Here is a 23,665-nt window from a genome sequence, read left to right as displayed (position 1 = left end):
GGGTGGGTGGATGGATGGATGGATGGATGAGTGAATCACGGGATAGAATAGCAGTGCCTCCTTAACATGCATTTCATTAAATATCAGAAAGTCAGCATTTGCTTCCTTTTGAGAAAGGTCCCCTCTTTGTGCACAGCAGAAGAGCTGAACTCCCTCCTCACCTATGACCCCTGGTGCCTTTGATGTGAGCACAGTTTGAGGCCACAGGCACTGGGGAGAGTCATTCCTACCCCCAGGCCCAGTGCAGCGCTGGGGCTGCCTGGTCTCCAGCCTCCTGAGCGCTCTCTGCTCCCACCCAGGAGCCTCCAGGGGTCACCTGTGAGCGGGAGCTCAGCTCTTCTGCTGTCACAGCAGTGGGACCTTTCTCAGAGGCGGGAAGCGCTGACTTCCTGATAGTGAAATGTGTGCTAAGGAGGCAGTGCCGCGGTGACTTACCCACCCCACTCCACAGCCCTGAGGGCTGGACGTTCTCTTCGTGCAGAGCTGGCAGAGCCGGCAGAGCTCCAGCTCTGTCTAGGGGTGGTGTCACCGTAAGAGCCCTGAGCTGAGAAACAGGCTCTCAGAAGCAATGTTTTCAGCTTCTCCATCTAAAGGCATCTTGAAGCTTCGGGCAGAAGAAGCCGCCCGCACACCTCTGTGTGTGGGAAGCCACTGCCTCCGACAGTGCTTTGGAATCCACGTCCAGATACTACGCATTTCTAACTGCTTTAAAACGTTTTTTGTTTTGTTTTGTTTTTTTTAAACACTGTGTCTCTCTATGTGATCTTAAAGTGAATCTGCGGAGTCCCAGAGAGATGAAGGCACTGGCTGTGCGAGCTGTGGTCTTAGCCCAGCCCTGGGGCCCCAGGGAACTGGGTGATGGGGGCCCCTGCAGTCTTCATTGCTCAGGTCCCCCCGGGACTGGGGAGTGCACCCTTCATTGCCCCACTTGCCGTCTGTCCCCTGAGGGTGGTACACCCTATATGCTCAGGTCCATTCTAGGCCTGGGCTTAGCAGCCAGGGAGGAAGCAAGCCTCAGGGATCCGCCCCTCCAGGGCAGAGGGGGCTCAGTAGCCCTACCTGACACCGGGTCCTGAAGGGGGTGCAGAGGACAGGGAGGCCGCTGTCACCTGGGGCAGGCGTGGGCTTCTGGGAGGAGGGTCCCTTAGCGCTGGTCCTGGAGGGCAGGAGTGTGGGGAGGGGGCACAGATAGGGACCCAGACAGGAGTGTGGCCAGCTGGCATGTGACCTGAGGCCAGAACAAGGTGCTGGGGCATCACACAGGCTGCAGTGCCGTGGGGCCACAGCACGCAGTCCCCAGAAGCCACAGAAATAGCCCCATGTGTCCCGGCCAGAGGGAGGTCATTGGAACAAGTCGTGGTCGTAAGCAGGGAGAATGGGGCTGTTGGATGATTCGGGGGGAGTTGGCCACAGGAGGGAGCCCTAGGCACACCCAGCTGGCCACCGGTGGTTAGGAAGGAAGCTGCTGTGCTATGACGGGACCCCGTGTGTGCTGAACCCCCCCACGTGTGTGGTCTGTGTCGCACACCCAGCCCCGAGATGACCCTGTGCCCCACCTGTCTGGGTCGCTCCCTCCCTGGTGCCTAGGGTGGGTCTGAGCAGCCCTGGCAGGGCCCCTTGCAGGGTGCTGCTTGCCCCCATCGCTGCCCTCCCGGCTCTGATCCTCTGTGGGCTCTGCCTCAAGGACAGTGGGGCCAGGGCAGCTCCCGAGGGGCCGTGGGGTGCCGCTGGCCTGGGACTTGCCTCACTCTGCTCTCCTGAGGGCCCCGTGTAGGCTCCGGGCCTTGCCTCATCCTGGCAGGTGTCGTGGGGCTCCTTGCTCTTCCTCCTGGGAAGGCCACGCAAGGCGTCAGGTGTGGCCCTGCCCCACCCGGCCCTGGGGGTGGGGGTGGCCATCGCGTTTGAGGCCCACACTCTCCTCTGCCCCCCATGTGCCCAGGGCTAGCCGTTGGCCTGGACCCCCAGGGCTACGGGAATCCCGACTTCTGCTGGTTGTCACTCCACGACTCTCTCATCTGGAGCTTCGCCGGGCCCATCGGAGCTGTTATCCTTGTGAGTGTGCTCCACAGCACCGCTGTTCTGGGGCACAGGGGACTCGGGAGCCTGGTGCCCAAGGGTGCATCAGCTGGAAGGGCCAGGCTTATGTCACAGTAATGTCACCAGGGCCACCTTGGGGACATCCTCAGGTCCATGGGCTTGGGGGTCACACTTCATGTCCCCTGGGCCCCAGGAGGTGCCTGCACAGGCATACGGGGTGCTGGCTATCGCCTGGCCAGGACGGTCCCAGCTTCCTGAGAAGCAGGATGAGGACCTGCAGAAGCATTTGGAGGTTGGTCTGGTGAGACCGAAGGGGTGACCGCCTGACTTTTTTTCCAGATCAACACAGTCATTTTTGTCCTGTCTGTGAAGGTTTCCTGCCAGAGAAAGCACCGCTACTATGAGAGAAAGGGGGTCCGGTAAGTTGGGGCCGCAGTCCCTGGGCCTGAGACCCTGAATGTCCAGTTTCCGTGCTGGGCAGAGCCCTGTGGAAGGCCGGTCCCCCCAGGTCAGGCCCGTCAGCCGCTCGGCCCAGGGAGGCAGTCTGGGCGGGGCAGGTGGGCCCTGGAGCTCAAGTTGTGTCCACCCCTGGGTCTGCAGGTCTCTGTCCCTTCCGGGCCCTGGCACACGTGGGGCTGTGGGGCTGAGGAGGGAGAGGGTACAGGAGGAGCAGGGGCCCTTGGCAGGCTCAGCCTCCTCTTGATGTGGACCAGGCAGGTCGGGCAGTGACCCGGTCTGGCTGAGGCCTGGGTGGAAGGAAGGCGAGCCTGGCTGCCAGGGTACGGGCCCGGGGCTGGGACCCAGCAGAGGGAACCGCCCAGGTTTGGGGACGGGGAGGAGAGGTGCAGCGGAGGAATAGTCAGCGTGGTGTCCAGGAACTGCGGGGTCTGCAGAGGACCACAGCGGGGCAGCTGTCACGAGGCATGCGGTCTGGTGCTGCTTCTGTGGAGAAGAGGCCAGCGGTTGGGGAGGGGTGTGGGAGGAGCCGGCACAAAGTCTGAAATGGGCTGCGGCAGGGATGAGGGTGACAGAGCAGGGCTGCTGCCCACCTGCTTGTCCTGCCTGGTCTCCGTGCTGCCCCGACAGTCCTGTGGGCAGCCAGTCCCCCCATCCCCAGGTGGGGAGGATGCACCTCGTCATCCACTTTCACTACCAGGGAGAGGCGGGGGTCCCATGGCTGGGTCACACAGCTCGGGACAGGCAGGTTAGGAATCACACATGCACACGTGCGTGCTTACACGCAGACCTGCTTCCTGGCCTCTTTGTGCACCAGGCCTGGGGTCCCGGACACCTGGGGGAGAGGCGCCTGTCCCCACTAGCGTATACTGCCTGCCTTGCCCTGGAGGGCTGGCGTGGCCCTGAAGGGGCTCAGAAAGGGCAGAGAGGAAGAAGGGGACTGGAGGGATGGGCAGGAGGGCAGCGCCAACCTAATGGGCGGCTGCCCCTCCCGCAGCGCCCTGCTGAGGACGGCCTTCCTCCTGCTGCTGCTCATCAGCGCCACCTGGCTGCTGGGGCTGCTGGCTGTCAACAGCGACACGCTCAGCCTTCACTACCTCTTCGCTGCCTTCAGCTGCATGCAGGTAGGAGTCCCGGCACCTGAGGGGCCCCTGTCCCCGGGCAGCACTGTGCCAGAGGGTGAGGGAGATGCCTCATGCTCAGTCCCTGCCCGACACCCCAGGTTGGCCCCATCCCACTGGGTCCCTGGGAAGAGAGTGGCCCTCTATGGTCACACCAAGTGCCACCTAGTGGAATCAAGCAGTGGGGAGGGCCCCACAGCCCGAATGCCAGTTGCCCTGCCCAGCCCAGGCTCAGGCTCCCGGTGCCCACTGCTGACCTCTGCCTCCCCTCCAGGGCCTCTTTGTCCTGCTGTCCCACTGCGTGCTCAACAGGGAGGTCCGGAAGCACCTGCGGGCCCTGCTGGCTGGGAAGAAGCCACACCTGGATGAGTCGGCCACCACGAGGGCCACCCTGCTGACGGTAGGAGGCATCTGGGCCTGGGAGCTGGGTGGCTCCCCTCAAGGGACAGCTGTGGCTTCATGTCCCAGAGTTGATGCCCCTGCGAAAAGGAGCAGCAGCTCTCATGGGAGAACGAGGGCCAGGGTGACTAGGACCCCGGAGCCACGTGGGCCAGGCCGTGCTCCCCCTGGCCTGGCCAGGCTCCTGTGGGTTCTGTGTGGGCCTCCTGTGTGCCAGGCAGGGGCACGGCCCAGGTACACATCTGGGCGAGCTGGGGGTCGGCGTCTTCTGACCTGCTGCCCCTCCCCCAGCGCTCCCTCAACTGCAACAACACGTACAGCGAGGGGCCCGACATGCTGCGCACTGCGCTGGGCGAGTCCACCGCCTCACTGGACAGCACCACCAGGTCAGCGCCCGCCTGAGTGGGGTGGGAATGGGGGCCAGCCTCGGGGCTGCGGCCCTCCGTGCACCCCAGGAGGCGCTGTGTGCCACTGCCGTTGATCAGAATACGGGTGGTTTAGGAGCCCATGTGTCCATGTGCCCACCACACAGCGTCTGTCCCTCTGAACAGCAGTCCTGAGCCCACCTGCTTTTCCCCAGGGACGAAGGGGTGCAGAAGCTCAGCGTGTCCTCAGGGCCGGCACGCGGCGGCCACGGCGAGCCAGATTCATCTTACATCCCCAGGAACTCCAAGAAACCCCACGGTATGGGTCCCCTGGCTCACTCCCCCCTGCCCACAGCTCGGCCACATAAGCATACGCACCCATGAGCCTGGGTGGCCTGGCCCCACTCGGTCTGTGCCTGACCCGCCCGCCTCGCCCCACAGGCCCCGATTCGGACTCGGACAGTGAGATGTCACTGGACGAGCACAGCAGCTCCTACGCCTCCTCCCACTCATCCGACAGTGAGGATGATGGCGGGGACGCTGAGGACAAGTGGGACCCAGCCCGAGCCCCTGTCCATAGCACCCCCAAAGGTAAGCGGCAAGCAGGCCAGGCTGGGCTGCGGACCAGAGGCTGGGACCCCTCCTCCAGGGCCTGCCCGAGTCGTGGCCAGAGGACAGCCTGAGGAGCTCTGGCCACGAGGCCCCACACCATCTGCCCAGGGACCTCTGTGCCGGTCACTGCGGGGGGCCGGACGTGGCTTCCGGTGTCGGTGCCTTGGGGGATGGAAGCCTGCCGTCTGTGGGCCTCAGTTTCCCCACCTTCAGGGGCTGGGGTGCAGCCGTCAGTGGGCCAGGCTGAGCGCCGCTCTCATGCCTCAGCCGACGCCCTGGCCAACCACATCCCGGCCAGCTGGCCTGATGAGAGCCTGGCGGGGAGCGACAGCGAGGACCCCGGCCCCGAGCCCCCGCTGCGGGTGGAGACCAAGGTCAGCGTGGAGCTGCACCAGCAGGAGCAGGGCAACCACTGTGGTGATGGCCCTGTGGACCCCACCAGGCCTGCGCCTGTGCTCGGCCCGCCGCCCGAGCAGAGGAAAGGTGCCCGGGGAGACGGCAGCCCTGGTGCCAGTGGGTGGGGGTGGGAGGACCTTGTGGGGAGGGCAGGTCAGAGGTGACCATCGGCCCTGTCACTTGCCTCACACGCCTGAGTGTGCTGGCCCGAGTGTCCGCCTGGATGTGACCTGGGCCCCCTCCCTCCTCCAGGCATCTTGAAAAACAAGGTCACCTACCCGCCGCCGCTGCCTGAGCAGCCGCTCAAGTGCCGGCTGCGGGAGAAGCTGGCCAACTGCGAGCACAGCCCCGCATCCTCGCGTACGTCCTCCCTGGGCTCTGGCGACGGCGTCCGCACCCCCGACTGTGTCATCACCATCAAGAGCCCACGCAGGGAGCCGGGCCGTGAGCACAACGGGGTGGCCATGAGCGTGTGCGTGGGCAGCGCCCAGGCTGAGGGCTCCGACTCCGAGTGAGTAGCCTGGACGCCAGGGCCGCGCAGTCTGGGTGGGGCCCCAGGTGTCCCTCTCCCCCGAGTGGGAGGTTCTGCCTGTGTGACGTCGGACTCCCCACTGTGCCCTCACTGACCCTGCCTGCCTGGCGGCTTCTTCCCACACGCAGAGGCAGTAACGAAACTTCAATTTGAACCATCAGGAAACCGTGAGGCCAGCTGTCACCCACACAGGCCACCGGGCCAGCGCCCTGGGACCATGGAGCCCGAGGGGCCGCTGCCTGCAGAGCGAAGCAGAGCCCACGTGGCAGTTCCACAGCAGATCGCCCACACACAAAGCTTTTGGCCCTTCGGGAGGCCAGGGCTGGTCAGTCCGTGACAAGTGCCAAAGCCACAGGCAGCCTCAAGGGAGACATGGACTCCGGGCCAGCGCAGCTCAGTGCGGACTGCAGACAGAACCAAAGCCACACCTCTGGCCTTACTTCGAGGGGACCAGTGCAAGAGCTGGCCAAGCCTGGGCTGGCCTTGCCTTGCCTTGTGCAGGCAGGAGAGCGACCACGCCACTCAGCTCACCAGGACTCAGAGACGCTGGACACAGGAGGGACCTGGCCACTCCTGCGACACCAGGCTGTGGCCAGCGCCTGGACTGCCCTTGCAAAGGCATACTTGTCCCAAACCAGCCTGCCGTGCTGAAAGGTGTGAGTGCGTCTGGCTGCTCTCCCTGTGGACAGCCTGCATTTGGACTGACTTGGGTCTGGCAGGTCTGTGAAGTCTTCCGCTACTCTGTGTACGCAAGATTGACTGCACGGCTGTACTTGAACCCAGGATGCACTGACGTGGCCTGTGTCCCAGTAGGGTAGCGGTGGGGAGGACTTTGGCAGTGAGGTCAAAAGCGAGTCCTTCAAACTCCCTGTGGCTTTTAGCCGGTGAGCAGGGAAGCGTGGGCAACCCCGCCGCCCTAGCCCAGAACACATGCTCTGAGCAAGTGTACTCTCAGTGCCCATCCGCCCCAGGGGAGCGGGTTCAGGCTTGGGCATCTGGAACCAGGCAGGTCAGCAGGTCACTTTTGATGCGGTGCCACCCCTACCCACCCTGGCGGTGGGCCCACGCCAGGCCCAAGGGGGCCCACTGGAGCCCTGCCCAGTAGCTCAGTACCACAGGTAGCTGTTCCTTTGTCCCCTTCCGCTCCTAGGGGAGGCTTAGAGCATTCACATGTTCCCAATCCAGACGGAGCCACAAGGTCTTCCAGGATGTCACATTCCTTCCTGCCAATTTTCTAGCTCCTTTAGACTCCGCGCCTCCCTGAGCAGGCTGGGGTCCCCACCCCCAAAGTCTACCAATGACATCATTTTGCTTCAAATGCCCAATTGTGCAGAGGGACAAAGCCACAGCCGCACGTTCAATGCGTGTGGAGCTGTTTTTGGAAACTCATACGGAGACGGCTGTGGCACAGGCACCGCAGGGCCCGAGGCTGTGGGACGGCGCGAGTGAGCCAGACACTTGATTCCAGCTTTGCCTTTGTTCTTCAGATCAGGTGCCCAGACATGCAGTCTCACAGCTGCTCCCAAACAGGAGAGAGCGCACAGTAACAGAATGGAGGGAAACGCGCTCGTCCCCGCGCTGGGGAAGTCTAGGCTGAGGAAAATGTGGGCACTGCTAAGGAGTGACTGTTTGAGGGAGGACAGCTGGCCCGGGCCAGGCTGCCCAGAGCAGGGGCCCGGCTCGGACGGGCGAGCCCATCGAGGAAGGTGTGCCACTCAGGAGGCAGCTGTACCCCGGGTCTCAGCACCTGCTCTCCTGTCCACCCGCCTCGCAGAGTCTCAGACCTGGGGGTACAGCTTTTTAAATCTGACCAACCCTTCCACCAAAACAAGAACAATCGTTAGTTTTAAGACAGGAAAAATGTAAACCTATTTTTATGACGAAAGACTTTATGGGGAAGATTAAACACTGGAGGTTTTTAACAAATGTGTATTTATTATGCGCAGAACACTGGAATGGCAACACAGATGGGAAGAGCCTACAATAAATTAAGATTTTGAATTTGTATCCCTGCCTTGATGTCTCTGCCGCCATCCTGCTCCCTCCCAGGGGCAGTGCAGCACCGTCCACAGGGGCACAGATCACACCTGGGGCGTGGATGGCACCCCGAGCTGTCCTGCGCCTGGTCCCCGGGCCGATGCCACGCTGGGCAGACTTGTGGCTCCCTGCACTGCAGGAACTATGCCTGTCATGTCAGCAAGTGCAGCCAGCGTCAGCTTCCTCCTGTACCGCTCTCCCCTGCTGCGAATGCCCAGGAACAGATGCAGACCTTGGGTACCGTCCCACTGGCCTGGCTCTGCTCACCCCTTCCCTTCTGTTCAGATCTGATGGCTGCTGGTGATCAATTTTCACATTAGGTTATGCTTTTCTTGGTCGTTTCCATTCTGCTACTAAGCTTATCCAGTTATTTTATTTCAAGTACTATAATTTTCCGTTTTAAAACTTGAGTGCCCCTTCATATTTTGATTTCCCTGGCGGGGCCCTGCAGCTGCAGCTGTTTTGAAAGTTTCAGTCCTGGGGCACGTTGTGGTGGCTGCTCTACCTTTGGTTTTTGGAGCATTTGGGCCATCCTGTGCACAAAACCTGTCCAGTGTCTCTGCACGTTTTCCTGGTGTTTCTGTATGCAAGCAAGCCTGGGCCAGGAGAAAACCCTCATTTTAACATTTTGTGTCAGCATCGTGCAACCTGATTTAAGTTCTGACCCCTAGTTTCATCTCCCACTCATCCCTGGGAGAGGTGGGTTCCAGTGACAACTCTACTGTCAAGGCCCCAACCACTTAACTGGCCCTTAGCTCCCCAGGGTTACCCTAACTTCTGGACTCCTTTTTCTTGCTTCCGTCTTGGTCAGCTTTCCTGAAGCTGGGACAGACTATCTGATACCCACAACTTCGAGAGTTTTAATAAGACTCACGATCCCAGGGGTTCACTCCATGGTTGGCTCTAAGGCACAGCATTGTGGTGAGGGACGTGAAAGAACACAGCTGCACAGTTCATGGTGGCCAGGAAGCAGAGTGGGTAGGACACAGTACCGAAGTGTAATGCAGATCCGGAGTCCAGGGTCATAGCTCTGTGACCCACCGGGACACGCCCACAAGTATGCTATTCAAATGCCTCAGGACCAGTTCTCAAGCCAGTCAAGATGGCAGTCGGGCTTGAGGACCGTTTTCTGAAACACGGGCTTCTCCCAGAACTCCAGCCACACTTCTGTCCAGCTGAAGCCCCCCTGGGGGAAGTGTGAACAAAAGGAAAAGCAGTGGAGGTGCCTCTGCCGTCGGAGCATCAGCAACGAGCTGAGCCTGCCAGGCCTGCCCCAGCCCTCAAACAGCGGTCAGACTCCTCGTCCCAGACAGAATGAGTTTTTATTCAATGCTGTCCTGTGGCCCACATAGCTTCCATGTGTCCTGCGGTGTGCTTGCACAGGGGACCTTGCCTGGGGCGGGTGTGAGACAGGGACTCTAGCAACAGGCCTCAGGACTGGGCCACCCACTGTGCAGAAGGCAGGGCCCCTCATGGGGTGGCACCAGGCCCACCAGCTCCCCTGGCTCAGGCAACATCAAGCCCAGCACCGCCAACTGCCTTGGGCTGCCCAGTCCTGAGCTGGCTCTCCAGGCCTCTCCCACAGCTGCGTCCATCAGGGTGTGGGACACAGGCCTGGGCTGTCACCCGCGCCGTCCTCAGAGCCCTTGGGGGCTGTTGTGGCTCTGCTCCTGCCCTTCTGGAGTGTGTAGGCCGACGGCCCCAAACGAAGGATTTTCCCGCTGCCCAGGCACTCGTCCCCTTTGTAGAACACGGCGAACTGGAGAGAAGGGGGCCTTGCTGTGGGCTGGGGGTGCCCACAGAGCATGGGGCCTGACACTGCTGAATGTGGCAGGGTTCCCGGGAGTGGGAGGGCACAGGAACTTGGTGTGAGCTTCCAGCTGTCCTTGTCACAGCTGACCAGTGCCCGGTCACACACGGATAGCAGTGCTGAGGCCCTACTCCCAGCCCCCACTCACCTGCCCCGGGGTGAGGCCCCGCACGGCCTTCACCGCCGTCACCCACACGGTGCCATCTTGATTGAGGGTCAGCACACAGGGCACTGGGTGGAGAGAGGCATTAGAGCACATGTGGGCTGAGCCTCTGCCAGGGAAGGACAAGGCAGCTGCCAGAGGGGCCCACCAGCAGCACACTCTGGGCAGCATATACTGCGTGCCAACCTGCCCCACGCTGGACCCTCATCCCTGAGCCTCAGCGGTGACCCAGTTCCCCCGGTGGCAGGCACAGGACTGGCGAGTTTTCAGTTACAGACTCTCAGCAGCGGGTTGGGGGCCCTCTGCCCACAGGGTCTCATCCGTCTATACAGCTGCACACCCCTCCCTCCAGTTACCTAGCGCCATCTGGTGGCGGAACCGGAAGTGGCACTCCATCATCTTGTCCAGGACCAGGGCCGCTGGCGGCTCCTCAGCGATCCAGTGCACGCGGTTGGTCCGCAGCAGGTCCCTGTACAGGGCTGGGTGGTCCGTCCGGGGGGCCTGAGGACAGAACAGTGGCTTGTGGTAGCTCAAGCTCTCCCCAAAGGCCCCTCAGCACACATCACTAGTGACAATGATCCCAACAGTGAACACCGCCTGATAACTGGTGCCAACCACACTGGTTTTTCTTTAGTTTTTTTTTTTTTTGTCCTGGGAATTAAACTCAGGACCTTGTGCTTGCCAAGCAGGTGCTGTGTCGCTGAGCTGTATTCCTGGCCCAGGCACACTGTGCTCTACGTGTGGAAATTCACAGGAGGGAGGGACCTCACGATGGTCCTGGGGAAAAGCAAAGGTGAGCCTGCGCCATTGTCCACCGACTCCCCCAGGTCTCACTGTCCTCCACACTGATCCCAGAACCTGGTCCCCTGTTCCCTGGGGCCATTGTCTTAGGAGGGCCAGGGACCCCACAGCACCAACAGGCCCAGGAAAGCAGGGAGCAGAGCCATTCACTGCCTGGTCACCAGCGGCTGTGCTCAAGGGCCTCTGCTCCCCAAGCACCTGCTCCCTGGGCCCTCTACCCAGAACCGTGTCTCCTCCGAGGACAGGGCCGGGAAGACCAAGAGCTTCTGGTCCAGGGCTCTGGGTTCTGGGCTGGCCCTGGGACTGTCTAGGGGCCTTCAGGGACAAGCCTCTGGGTGCTCAAGGCAGACACACCCTTGGAAGGTCACACTGCAGTCACTGTCACATCTATGCATCACTCTTCTTGGAAGGAGCTACCTGTTGGCAGGGGAGGGAGGCCTTGGGTCTAATGAACCATCCCCAGCACCTGTGACAGCATGAGGTAGCGGCTTGGCCGGCTCAGAGCAGCTTTCTCAAGGCCAGGCCTCCTGAGACTTGGGCTCCACACGTCTACCAGGGGAGGGCACAGCTGTTCCCAAGCATTCCTGCCTTCACCCACTGGTGCCAGCAGCACTTCCTTATCAACTCCACTGAAGTTGTGACAACCGAAATTGTCTCCAGAAGCTGCCAGTGTCCCCTAGTAGGGGACAAGCTCACCCCCATGAGATGCTCCATGCAGGAGCCCAGGCAGCAGGTCAGGACCAGGATGGCTCAGGGCCAGCGTGGCAGCCCGCCAGCCCTGTCCAGCCCCCACGGCTCATCTGTGCCCATGAGGGCTTCCAGGGCACTACTCCTAGCAGCTCCGCCTGGCACTGGACCGCCGCCCCTCCATGTGACCTTCCACAGTCCTTGGCCCCAGTCCTGTCCTCTTCTGTAAACTCAGAAGAGCAGCACTTAACAGGCGTTTATGGGACGATCAGAGTGACCAGCACACGACAGCACCCTAATGGACCCCTCACACAAGCCTGTCTGTCCCCTTGGGCTCACACCGGGGTTCTGGAGGGTGGGCCTGGACCTCCTCACCCCAGCGGCCCCTGCCCACCACTCTGCACGCCAGCCCGAAGGTGGGGCAACCACTCACCACGAGCACGTCACCCTTGGTGCCGTCCTTGTCCACCACATACCAGGGCTCCCTCAGGCCGCTGATCCTTGCCCTCTGGCCCAGGGTGTACAGGAACCAACCTGTGGAAGGTTCCCCATGGAGCTGGCCAACAAGAGCCATGCAGAGCACTGCAGCTCTCAAGATGGGAGGGACGTGGCTGCGCCATCAAGCCCAAGGTTTCCACGGCACTGCAGGCTGCAGAACTGGCCCTGACCACACCTACACACATCCCTTGTCCAGGCCTGGGCAGGGCACAAGGCAGTGACCAAGTCCAAACCTACTGCCCACAGCAGGGCCAGCTTGGGAGTGTGGGCAGAGGGCTGGTTGGGGACACCATCCCTCGCTGCTGAGACCGTGTCCGCAGCTGCAAACGGGATCCAGTGCCCACCCATCAAGTACACTGCCCGCATGGGCTGCCTAAGCACTGCCCAGTACCAGGTCTCTCTGACTGTGCCCCGCATGTCCCCACCCCACACCGAGGGCAGGCTTGCTGCTCTGCCTGCCCCGATGCATGGGCACAACCTGATGGCATTCACTGCGCTCCAGCCACCAGCACAGGCACCAGAGGACTGTCCCTGCTCAGCTACCCCCTCCCGTGCTCTCGCAGGCTGAGCTCCAAAGCAGTTCCCTACAAGGCCCATCTGAGCCCATGCTGTCCTCCCAACCAGCCTCCCAGGTCAGGCCTACACAGGCCAAGATGCCCCAGAAGATGTCCCCACCGGCCCATACTGCCTGTCCCTGTGTCAGGGCTGAGCCTTTGTGACCGGCCTAGGCTGTCCTCCCAGCACAGCACAGGCCACAGTGCCCACCAAGAAACGCCAGTGAATGCATAAGCAGCACCCTCAGCGTGGCACCAAGGGACACCTGTACCCATCTGCCCACACGGGCCTTGGTGCCAGCTGTGAGGCCAGCTCAGTGCCTCTCACCAGAGTGGAGTTTACTGCAGTCTTGAGGCCACCTCGCATGCTCTAGTGTCCAAAGGCACACAGCACCGTGACACGCACGAGGCCCCAGTCCGGGTGACTGCTTGGGCCATGTGCCTTGAGTACCCACCCAGCCTGCTCGGCAGGCCCCCGGACTCTGAACCAGAGCGGAAGGGACTGGGGCCCAGTCCAGCCTCAAGGTATACACTCACCCGATGACCCAAGGAGCTTAGGGAAGGTGGCTGAGTGCAACTCACCCTTGTGCGTTCCTAGGACTGTATTGTCCTCGATGGAAATAAACTTCCCAGGCCGAGGCTGCAAGTACTAGAAGACAAGCGGCTCGTTAACATGGAGCTCTGGGTGTGCGGCGGGTGCCCATCCCGACATTGGGACACTCACCTGAAGGATGAAATGCTCAAAATTCCTTTTACCAACGAAACAGATGCCCATGCTCTGAAATGAGAGGGGGCCGGCAGGAGGTGAGAGGACAGCAGGGAACCCCTCAAGCTGCCTGCCCCAGAGGGAGGGCCAGGGGGTGAGGCAGGTGGGAGCCACATGTCAGCTCCCCAAGTGCCAGGCCTCCAGCTGCGCATGCCCTGCTGGGCCTCCTCTGTGACGTGCAGCCCGGAAGGGAGCACAGGCCCTAGCTTCCCAGCGCCCGGCCGCAGTGGAATCCCGGGCAGACCCCTCGCCTACCTCTTTCTTCTGAAGCACATGCTGGAGTCCATTCTCAGCAGCTATTTTCTTTACGAAATCTTTCGTTAATCCCCCCAGAGGGAAAATGGTTCTTCTCAGGGCCTCCTGGGAAACCTGGCTGAGAAAGAAGGTCTGGTCTTTAAAGCTGTCAGCTGCTTGGAGAAGTTTTACCGCTGCCAAGAGTAAAGAACAGAAGATGTTGCAGAATAAACATAATGACATTTTGCCTTTAATAACGTCCTTGTGTTTACTCCGTGAGCCCTGCTCTCTCAGAGCAGAAGCCGACCCTAAGTAAGTCTGCTGGGAAAACCACCAGAGCACTGGCATGTGGAAAATGCTCACCCTGAGTTTCACACAAAAAATACAGGGACCGTGGACTGTCTCTAACATGGAAATTTATTCCAGTGCACAACTTAGATCACAATTTAGACTGTAAGACTTTCAGATAAATGTCATATGAAATAACATGAAGTGAGAAGGAAAAACAAAGCTGGAAACAGATTGAGCCAAATTTTAGAAACTGGACAGGACCACAACTTAGCAAAACCTCTAGGAACTAGTGTCAGTTGTGCAAGATGTGCCACATGCAGGCTCCGAGTGCCACGCAGGGCACCAGTGGAGGGCGTGCTCCCAGGACTCTGCCTCCTGGGTACGCTGTGCTCTGTCTCGGTGACACAGCCTCACCTAGATTTCAGGGACACGTGTCAGCTGCCCGGCACCTTCCCTAACCGCTTTCTCACTGTGAAGGTTGCATAAGGCTCACGTGACCTTGGCTCTGAATTGATCAGCCCTGCCTCCAGGCGGGAAGTGCGGGTACCCCATGATCATCTGAGACCGGGGCCTGGGTCAGAGGTGCTTGCACCCCTCCTATGCCTAACACTAAGAGACACCTCCTAAGGGACACACAGACCACAGCACACGAGTGAAAGCTTGCACAGCACAGCCCGCAGCATGGTTTGCGCAGGGGACCTGTGGTGACAGCCACCTGCGGGGGCAGGGCGTCCTGCTGGGGGCTCCATGTCCTCCAGCATGGGAGTTTCTGAGGTGACTGTGCTCAGGAGTGTGGGCAGAGGGGTGAAGCAGGGACTGGGCAGCAGGGCGAGGGCAAACAGGCTGCAGGGCACAGGCAACAGCAGATGACTCCCTCCCTTCCCACCTAACAGAGGTGCGGCTTTCTTATCCAGGCTGAGCAGAGGGAGGCCCGAGCACTCCAGCAAGCTGGCACCCACACACTCGGTGCGCCCCATACAGCACACTACCACTGCCTTCAGAATAGTGGGGGGCCATGGGCGGAGACCGTGGTGGGGCCTGCCAGCTGAACAGCAGTAGGGACCAGGAAGCCTGGCTCTGTCACTGGGGTACCCAGGTCAGTGAGGCCACCCAAGCTTCAGTCTGCTCAGGGAAATGGGGGACAGCAGCACAGAGCAGAAGGTGTGTGCGGGAAGCTGCCCATGCTGAGGGACCCATTAGCCAGCTGCATCCCAAACTCAATTCAGAACTCTCAGTGACACGCTGCCCTTCACCACGCCGCGGCGATGGCCAGCCCTGGCAGACACGGGACTCAGTCCCACTTTTTCACCTGGCAGTTCCAGTTACATGAATCCCTTCTCTCTACACACAAATGTACGCCAGGTTAAGGTGGCACCCCAGCTCGCTGTCGGCACTGCTGCCTCCCCACGCAGGGAAGCCTTGCTTTCTGACATTCAGGAGCGAGTCTGCACGCATGCCTCTGCACGCATGGCCGCCTGCTTGGCCCCGTGCTGTTCACACCCGCTCTCAAGCCCTGGCAACTTGGCAAGCAGCAAAAGACCTTGGCTAAGCCTAGCGCACCCAAACATTACTGTCAAATATTTCCCTGTGTATTTTTAGAATATCCAACACGCAGGTCTAAAACCAGATTAGAAATGTTTACCTTCCCCTGGTCCCTGCCCAGGGCCTCTCTGATTGCCCAATCACAGGCCTTGGGCACCTTTCAAACGTGAGTCCCAACGAGGCCAGCCACATGGGTGCACACAGAGAGGGGTGGCCATGTGCGCAGACGTGGCTCCTGCCATGCTCAAATTATTTTACTTTGCACACACAGAGTTCTGACCTGGGCATTGGAACTTACGATTTCTAACTTCGAATCTATTTCTGAAAAGCCCTTCTGGCCTCTTCACGTGCTTCTGCTGAAAGACTTCTTCATCTTCCAGGGAGGTTCTTGCATAATGGCCCGTGGCAACCGCGTCTGCTCCTGTGAGGTTTTTAAAAACACAAGGAAATGACCTGAGACGAGAACTCACCCAAGCCTGAGACCTGGCTCAGCAAGCCACCTTCAACTCTTCGTGGAAGCTGATGGAACCCTGCGTCTCTCAGAGCTTGTCCAAAGCAACACCTGTTTGTTCCCTCACTCTGGCCTAAGTCGCGAGACGGGGTACAGGCGTGAGCACGAAAAGCCCACTGCAGTTTCCCAGAGTACTGAGGAAAAACTGAAGCGCCCACAGCGCTCTCCAGTGGGAGACGTGAACTGAACCCCAACACCAGGGCTGCAGCAGCAGCAGCACTGACAAAGCTGATCCTATGCCGTGAGGGAGGGGCCGGGATGTGTTCTGAGACCCTGCCGTTGAACAGCGAGGACCACACATTTACGTCTTTGACTCTGGGAAAGAGTCTCCGCCTCTTGTCACTGTTCAGTAGTTTTGTATTTGTTTTAAGAAATATGTACTATTTTATCATGCTGAAAGACACTTCTGTCACAAGAAAATTTCAGATACTAAGTACGGCAGGCATCAGTATTGGAAGGGGAGCAAAACTGATCCACTAAGTAATAAACCAGACTACCTGGGTGTACAACAGGAGGCACATGAGAATGACCCCGTGCATGAACTACTGAGGAAGGACCTTCAGGAACACAGAACACCTCAACTCATTCTCCAATGAGACAGACCCACTTTAGCGTTATCTCCACTCACACTACAAAGAGTATAGGACTCTTCTAGGAGAAGCCCTGAGATGTCACGGGACTGTATTTCATGTGACTTATTCCGCGCTGCGCTGTCACGCACTCATCTCAGACTTGGCAGTGCTCCCTGCGGAATCCCTTCCAATGCGTCCCAGGCAGCCACTGAGGACTCCCAGAAAGCAATGCTGACAGGGACTGCACACCTCCAAGGCAAACACTTCCGGAAGAGCTGTGTGCGCCGCTCCCAGAAATCCTTCTGCAAGTCCCAGCCCTGCCACCCTCTGGGGTCACCCCGGGAATGTGGCACACCTGGATCACCCACAGCAATCCTACAGTTCATCAGGGGACACGTTTCCAGATGCCCTGGAAATCAAAATTAGCCCATGCTTCCGTCTGTCACTTTTCTTGAATGACAAGCATGGCCTGACCAGGGCAGACCAGGAGGATTTATCTGCTTTTCTGCACCAGCTCCGACTGCACAGTCCTTGACAAACATGGAAGCACTGGCTGTGTCACCCACAGGACACCCAGACGGCAACCATGCCAGCTCCCTCCCGTCTGCATGGCAGAATTCATCCCTGAGCCTTGTCAGCAAAGGGCACCTATAGTTCATGGTTTTGGTGTTAGCCCACGTTCAAATTCGTGACTTTTCTATAGGTTTTGTTTTTTTTTTTTAACTCTGAGCTTCACAAGCCAATGCTTTGCCATCATCTCATCGTTAGGTCACTCTCTCAATGCCTGCCAGGTGCCACCTGGTCACCTCTGTCACCGCAGGAAGTGTTATCTTGCGGGATCAAGGGCATACGACCACACGGGACGTGGCCACACACAGGATAGCAGGGTGCTCTGCAGACAGCGGCATCAGGAGCTTCAGAAATTCATTATGGTGACCCCAAGGCAGGAGAAAGGAACGGTTACCAAGAAGAGGCTTCCGCGAGCCATGCGGCATTAGGGCGGTTTGACAAAGAGGAGAGGGATGTCAAACACGCAGAGGGAATCCAGAAAGCTGGAATTTGAGAGTAGACATCTACAGGTTTGGTGGGCAGGCAAGTCACCAGCTGGCACAGGGTCTGCACCATAAAGTGGGCCTCAGAACAGGCCACAGAGGATCAGACCCAGGACAGAACAGGGAGCTAGGACTAGAATAGGGCCCGTTCTCAGGACAAAGCAGAAACTTGCTTTTGGAAGCAGGAGAAAGGTCTCAGTGGAAGCAAGATGAGTAAACCTGTGCTTCCTGACCTCGGGCCAAGCCTCCTCCTAAACACAACTAATCTGGAGCCGGAGGCCCTCCAGCAGGGCAGAACCTGTGCAGGGGTGCAGGAGGCCTAGCAGGGAGCCAGGCAGGGATTGATGGGTCCCGACTCGGTGTGACATGGAGACAGATTCATCTCAAGGGCCTAGCGTCCTCTGGCGTCCTGTGGGTTGTAGACTGTACCGCCTCAGCTCCAGTTACAGCATCTCCTTGTCAGCAGAGCTGCCCCCAAGGCCCCTGCTCCTGGCCCCCAGCTATCTGAGCAGGCAGCCAACGCTTGTGCTCCTTGAGCAAGGCCAGGCGTCAGAAAGCTTGGGTCTTTGGCGTTCTCCGGAAGTTCTACGCTTCCTGCTACACTTAAGAGGCTCACCTGCTTGCCCTCTCTCTCTTTTGCTAACACCTCATTAAGGTCATTGATATTTTACTACCAGAATCTTATTTTCTCCAGTCCCCTCCTCCTGAGACACTGTCACCTTCTGCCTCTTCGGCAGCGACCCAGCTGCCTTTCCCTGGGACACCTGAAGCCGCTGCCAAACAGCATCCTCTCCTGCCATTTGCACTGCACTAGAAAGTGCTTACAAAATAAGACTGTTTTCGCTGCTCCCTTCCCTTCTGAAACACAAAACTCTTTCCAAGGTTCTGGCCTCTGGCTATCTTAGAAAACTAATGATTTTTAAAAACAAATGGAGAAACCCCACTTCCTCACCAAGGTTGTCCATGGCGTAATGGAGGAAGCAGCTGAACTTGATGTGTTTATTGCAGACTATGTCCGGGTTGGGAGTCCTGCCTTTCTCATACTCGTTCAGAAAATCACTGGAATAAAAGAAAAGGTCTCTTCAGTTCCAGGTGTGAAACAGTCCCTGAAAAATGAATGGACTGAGTTGCTTGTTGAGCCCTTCTCATTCACTGTCCAACCAAAACTACAACCTCCTGCCGCACAGGAGAGCCCTCGTTTCGGGCCATCTCGTGTTCTCTCCAAAAGCGTGCTGAGCGCCTGCTGTGCGCAGCATCTGACTCCACGATGACCACCAAGCTTGGACGAGGAGCAGGCGCTGCCCCGCCCCTGGGCCTTAGGCACCATCTACCCCGCTCTGGGGTCACTCTGCACCGCTCCGGCACAGCGAGACTCAGGTAAGGACAGAGCTCAACCTCACACAGCAGCCATAAAACTGCCAAGGCTCTATGAGGCCTTCTCAGTGCCAGTCTGGGGCCCCAGGGAACCAGGCAAAGACACTGAGAAAGCTCTTCACACACTTCTGAAGACGTGCAGTGTGTCTGGCCATCCCAACTCAGGGGACTTCTGTCCTAACAGACAGCCTGGACATGGAGGACACTGCCACTTCTGAAGGGCGGGGCAGAACCCCACAGCTCCAGGGAGCCACGCCATACCTGCCCCAGGGGTTTAACATTGGGTCCTCATAGCTGGTCTTAGAGGAGTGTGCCACCACGCCCAGCTCCACTTGTTTTCGTTGTTGGACATTGTCAAGCAGTCCACTAAGCTGCAAACTACCTGACATCCTCTCTCTTGGTCTCTGTCATGCATTCGCAGACCAAATAAACTTTCCACAGGAGCATCGCATAAACACTGAAGAGGTCGCCAGCTTACGGGAAGACGGCTCCTGGCAGACTGAGGGAAGCCAGGTCAGGTAGCACTGAAAAACAGTGGCGGGGCAGCCTACCTGCTCTTCCACTAGAAAGGAGGGGCAGCTCCTGTGCTGAGTGAGGGAGATGGCAATTAAACAGAACATCTAGCTGGACACAGAGGTGAGTGCCTCTGATACCAGCTCTCTGGGAGGCTGGAGCAAGAGGATGACAAGTCCGAGCACAGCCTGGGCAGCTTAGCAAGTTTCTGCCTCAAAATAAAAAAGGCCTGGAGATGTAGTTCAATCTCCAGTACCAGAAAAATTAACTAATTAATTAATCTACTAGCTAATACTATCTGAGTGGGGCGTGGTGGCACACAGCTGTAATTTCAGCACTCCAAAAGGCTGAGGCAGGACAACTGTAAATTCAAGGCCCACGGAAGGACTGCCACAAGGGGCACTGTGTGGCCACAGGCTCCCACAGACTCCGGGACCCCTGCAGAGGCAGTGCCCGGGCTACACATCTGTCAGCCTGGCTGACTGTATCTGTCCTTCCACGGGCAAAGCGATGTAACACACAGGAAGCCTCCGCACTGCAGCCAGCTCTCACCTGAACACGTCGTTCCAGTACTCCTTGACGTAGGACACCTGGTGGAAGGGAATGTCTAAGATGCGGCAGACTTTGTAGGCATCCTCGCAGTCCCTGTCGGCGGCGCACACGCCATGCTCGTCCAGCGAGTCCCAGTTCTTCATGAACACCCCTGTCACCTGGTAACCTGGGGGGGGCACAGTGGAGTCCACTGGTCCACCTCAGGTAAAAAAGCAGTGCTTCTGTGCTCAGACCAGACCCTGACACACCGTCTCTTCGCAATCCAAGCTCTGCCACGAGGCCTTCAGGGCTCAGGGTGACAACCCTAGTGCCGGCCTTCCGGGCACTCCTTTCCCTAGGTCCCCACTGGGCGCTATAAAAGCCCTGTCACCAAAACACAGAATGGCTGAAACTCTGCCTGAGCCCCCATCTTTGTGTCCCTAAACCACGCAGCAGCACAATGCGTGGGGGCTCAGCAATGTGTGCTGAGGCAGAGGTCAGGAGAAGCTCCGGCTTCTCAACGCGAGTACAAGCTCCACTCAGTTATTAGCAAAGGAAGCACATTCAAAACTTCCCCGTTACTGTTTAAGACTTAGGAGTCCTGGTGATCAGGTGTAAAGACACTTAAAATGCTGGATGCTTTATCCGCCTAGCGTTGTAATTCAGTAACAAAGCCCACACTCTGTATGCCCTAGGTTTAATCCCAGCACCAAAAAATAAAACAAAATATTTTGTCTACTTTAAGGGTTCTACCGAGTATATATTTAATGACTCACTTTTCCTCTTTTCTTTTGTGACAAATTACACAACCAAATACTGAAACATTGGCCCCATTATACCATCTCAGCAAGCTACTCAGGCACCTGCCCTGGATGAGAAATCTGTTTCTTTCTGTTAGGCTAAATTTATGGAAAGACAGGGCAGTTTGGCTCAAGGAGACTTAAATCAGTGCTCCCAACCTTTGCCACGATGAAAAGGGAGTCACCCCCCCCAGCAGGTGTGCAGGCCCTCCCGCCTCTGCACACAGCAGCACCTGGGGCTGCTCCTATTTCAGAACCTAGCACACAGCCTGTTATCCCACCTGACTCCCCTGCAATTCACTTCAGCAGAAGCAGGGACTGTTTAATTGAACCCTGTGCCCCCAGCACTTAGCACCCTCACGAAATGGCAGCTAAAAACGAACTTGTACAGTGAGTAAACCCTACACACAGTTTCTATTTTGTTTTGTTTTGTTACTGGAATTGAACTCAAGACCTCAAGCTTGCTGGCCCCCACACAGAGCTTTAAAACTACACTGTTCCCATAGCCTCACTGCCTGGTCACTTTTCCCTTTAAAAGATGTGACCCTTGAGCCGGGCGTGCTGGCGCAGGCCTGTAATCCCAGCACTCAGGAGGCTGAGGCAGGAGGATCACTGTGAGTTCGAGGCCAGCCTGGGCTACAAAGTAAGCTCAAGGCCAGCCTGAACTGCATAGGGAGACCTTGTCTCAAAAAAGGAAATAAATAAATAAATAAAAGATGTGACTCTTGCACGCGAGCACAGGATCAGACAGTGCAGGTTGGTTCCTCAAACTTTCCAGGGTGCACACAACAAGACACCCACACCCACACCCACACAAAGAGCCCTCAATGTCGAAGTGAGAGCGCTGCGCTTTTTTTCCCTAACTCCAATGGCTCCCTCCATGGAGAAAAATCCGAGGAAACCTGGACTATGAAGTTGCAGTCTGGAGGCGGAGGGTTAAAAGGCGAATCTGGAGGGCACAGCTAGCCTTTGGTATCTCCCAAAACACCTCGCTACGGCTCCTGTCCGAACCCATCAAGGGCACAGCTTCAAGTCCCTAAACCCTAACAGCGTCCAAGCTGGGGATCCCACCTCGACACTACGCTGCCTCCTCGCCTGGGGCGGCCGGCGCTCTGCGGGGCGCGGTCTAGTCCTCTCCAGCCCCGGCTAACATGCGTACGCTGTGCCAGCCCTTCCCCTCGGCTCCGTGACACCGCTCAGGAACCGGAAGAACAACCCGAGACTGACTTCGGAGTTCCGCGTCCGTGCGGGGCCCCGGGGTAACCCCGGTCACGCACAGCGTTCGCTGCCCCTGGTCACGCCGGGAGGGCGGCCCCGTGCCCCTCTACAGAACTCGCCGAACTTCAGCAACCGCGTTCGCAACTCCCCAGCCCCGGAGCCCGCCCGGGACTCTGCCAAGGGACTCTCCAAGAGCCCTAGGCCCCTGCGGGGCTCCGTGCGGCTGCCAGGAAGGACGGCACGCGCTCCGAGGACGTTCGTAACGCGGAAGACAGGCGGGACTCGGCGCGCACGACGTCGGAGTGGACGCAGCGCGCGGCCCCGGCCTCCCCGCCCCTCCCACGCCGAGTCGGCCGGCGACCGCGCGGGCGCTCCAGAAGGGCCGCTCGGGGGCGGGCGGGGCCGCGGCCGCCTCGCCTCCCCGCCTCACCTCTCCGCCTCAGCAGCAGCGCGGCCACGGCGCTGTCCACGCCGCCCGACAGGGCGCACACGACGTGCCGCGCCGCCTGCATCCGGGCGCAGTCTCACGGCCACCTAAGGTCGCCACCGTGGGGGCAGCTTCCGCCTCGCACCGGATGTCCCGCCCCCGCCACGGGGGTCAGCGCTCATTGCCCGGCTGGAAACGCTCTCCACGCTCCCTGAGTTCCGCCAGGCCTTCTGTGCACCACGGTGTGAGAAGACGTCGAAGGCCTACCTCCCTTCCCAGCCCCAGCCCGCGGCTTCCCCGCCGCCAGGGCGCTCTCTCCATCCCAGCATCATGCCCAGCTATAAAGCTGTTAGTGGACTAGTCTAGTGTCACACACCAGCGTCCCAGTCCCCTTACAAAGGCCCCTCTGAGCGCAGGGGGCTTTGGGGTGACATCTGGATATAAGCCAAGACAGCAGTGCAAGGTCCTGCCTGCCTAAGCCAAAAGGGCTTTGGGCCTGGGTGCACTACAGCCACCCCACAAAGCAGCCGAAACCTTGCACACGCGCACCTCTGTGACTTTTCAGTTAGACACGTGGTATTCTGGCCACCTAGTAGCTCTGAGAGGTCACTGAGTATTAGTCGCAGTGGACTGGCTTTGGCAGAGGCGGTGATAACCCAAAACTCCCTCTGCCAACAGCAGTGTAAGGTGTGTGGATTTCAGAGGTGCAAAAGAGAGACATTTGCCCAAACAGAAATATGCAATCGCTGGAAATTGGCCATCTTAGAGTGGCAAGGGGGGCCGGGGATTTAGTTCAGCAGCACAGCGCCTGCCTGGCAAGCACAAGATCGTGAGTTCGATTCCCTGTACCGAAAAAAAAAAAAAAAACAAGAAAAGAGTGGCAGGGTTATGCCCCATTGGTAGCCAGTGTACTTGGTGCTGTGCTAAGGTGACAGCCCTCAGCCAGCCCTGAGTGCCAGGGGCATGATGGTACTGACAGCCCGGGGCTTCTCTGCACTCTGAGTGGTCAGGCTGGGGCCTGGGTGCCAGGCGAGGAAGGGATCTCGGGAAGCTGTCAGACTGCAGAGGGAACAGCAGAGGGAGGCAGAGGACTGCCTGCAGCTCGGGGTGCAGGTGCTGTCCTGCCCAACCCGTGCACTTAGGAGGCCTTCTCCAGGCTGTCCAGAGAACTGGAAGGGCTGCTGTGCTCCAGGTACTTGTACACAGGGCGGCCCCATTGGGTTCAGGACAGCCCAACTGCAGGAGGTAGAAGGCACTGGGAGAGCCAGGGCCCAGGGCTGCAGGTGGAGGGGAGGGTTTGAGTCGAGACAGCCAAGACACCAGCCAGCTGTCCCAGGTTTGCCGTCTTTCTCCTGACAAACCTCAG

General features: G+C 58.9%; 2 protein-coding genes across 6 annotated transcripts in view; one reads left to right on the top strand and one right to left on the bottom strand.

Annotated features, from left to right (window-relative positions):
* The window catches only part of Celsr1 (cadherin, EGF LAG seven-pass G-type receptor 1), a gene marked incomplete at its 5' end in the record, with an annotated part of 105,931 nt that extends 98,006 nt beyond the window's left edge, over nucleotides 1-7,925 (top strand). Inside the window, 10 exon segments of one of the 2 annotated variants that reach the window (XM_013511387.1) lie at nucleotides 1,940-2,052; nucleotides 2,377-2,456; nucleotides 3,491-3,617; nucleotides 3,889-4,014; nucleotides 4,305-4,399; nucleotides 4,594-4,697; nucleotides 4,820-4,969; nucleotides 5,258-5,473; nucleotides 5,639-5,897; nucleotides 6,080-7,925. In XM_013511387.1, the coding sequence (XP_013366841.1) occupies nucleotides 1,940-2,052; nucleotides 2,377-2,456; nucleotides 3,491-3,617; nucleotides 3,889-4,014; nucleotides 4,305-4,399; nucleotides 4,594-4,697; nucleotides 4,820-4,969; nucleotides 5,258-5,473; nucleotides 5,639-5,897; nucleotides 6,080-6,089 (1,280 nt within the window). 2 annotated transcript variants of the gene reach the window in all.
* Nucleotides 7,926-9,258: 1,333 nt separating this feature from the next.
* Trmu (tRNA 5-methylaminomethyl-2-thiouridylate methyltransferase) lies at nucleotides 9,259-23,105 on the bottom strand. 4 transcript variants are annotated; one of them, XM_005379512.2, is made up of 11 exons: nucleotides 22,303-22,837; nucleotides 19,876-20,041; nucleotides 18,389-18,495; nucleotides 15,600-15,722; nucleotides 13,490-13,662; nucleotides 13,193-13,246; nucleotides 13,051-13,117; nucleotides 11,850-11,950; nucleotides 10,285-10,429; nucleotides 9,914-9,996; nucleotides 9,259-9,714 (listed from the first exon to the last, which is right to left on the bottom strand). In XM_005379512.2, the coding sequence occupies exons 1-11, from the start codon at nucleotides 22,382-22,384 to the stop codon at nucleotides 9,550-9,552; spliced, it is 1,266 nt and encodes a 421-aa protein (XP_005379569.1). In that variant the 5' UTR covers nucleotides 22,385-22,837; the 3' UTR covers nucleotides 9,259-9,549. The 4 variants fall into 4 exon arrangements, with proteins under 4 accessions (XP_005379569.1, XP_013366850.1, XP_013366848.1 ...); XM_013511396.1 differs by having other exon boundaries at nucleotides 19,876-19,913; nucleotides 22,303-22,390; XM_013511394.1 differs by lacking the exon at nucleotides 22,303-22,837 and adding an exon at nucleotides 21,726-22,226.
* Nucleotides 23,106-23,665: the final 560 nt, after the last annotated feature.

This window comes from Chinchilla lanigera, unplaced genomic scaffold, assembly GCF_000276665.1.
Source record: "Chinchilla lanigera isolate Chin_1 unplaced genomic scaffold, ChiLan1.0 scaffold00012, whole genome shotgun sequence".
NCBI lineage: Eukaryota > Metazoa > Chordata > Mammalia > Rodentia > Chinchillidae > Chinchilla > Chinchilla lanigera.
The sequence above is the reverse complement of the archived record's forward strand: the minus strand, read 5'-3'. Positions and strand labels throughout refer to the sequence as shown.

What these genes read in the sequence shown, in the direction of transcription:
- Trmu (XM_005379512.2), bottom strand. Translation starts at nt 22,384, where the DNA reads ATGCAGGCGGCGCGGCACGTCGTGTGCGCCCTGTCGGGCGGCGTGGAC. An exon ending in GCTGCTGCTGAGGCGGAGAG is followed by an intron (nt 20,042 to 22,302) that starts GTGAGGCGGGGA and finishes TGCCCCCCCCAG; the next exon opens with GTTACCAGGTGACAGGGGTG. An exon ending in ATGTGCTTCAGAAGAAAGAG is followed by an intron (nt 13,247 to 13,489) that starts GTAGGCGAGGGG and finishes CTCTCATTTCAG; the next exon opens with AGCATGGGCATCTGTTTCGT.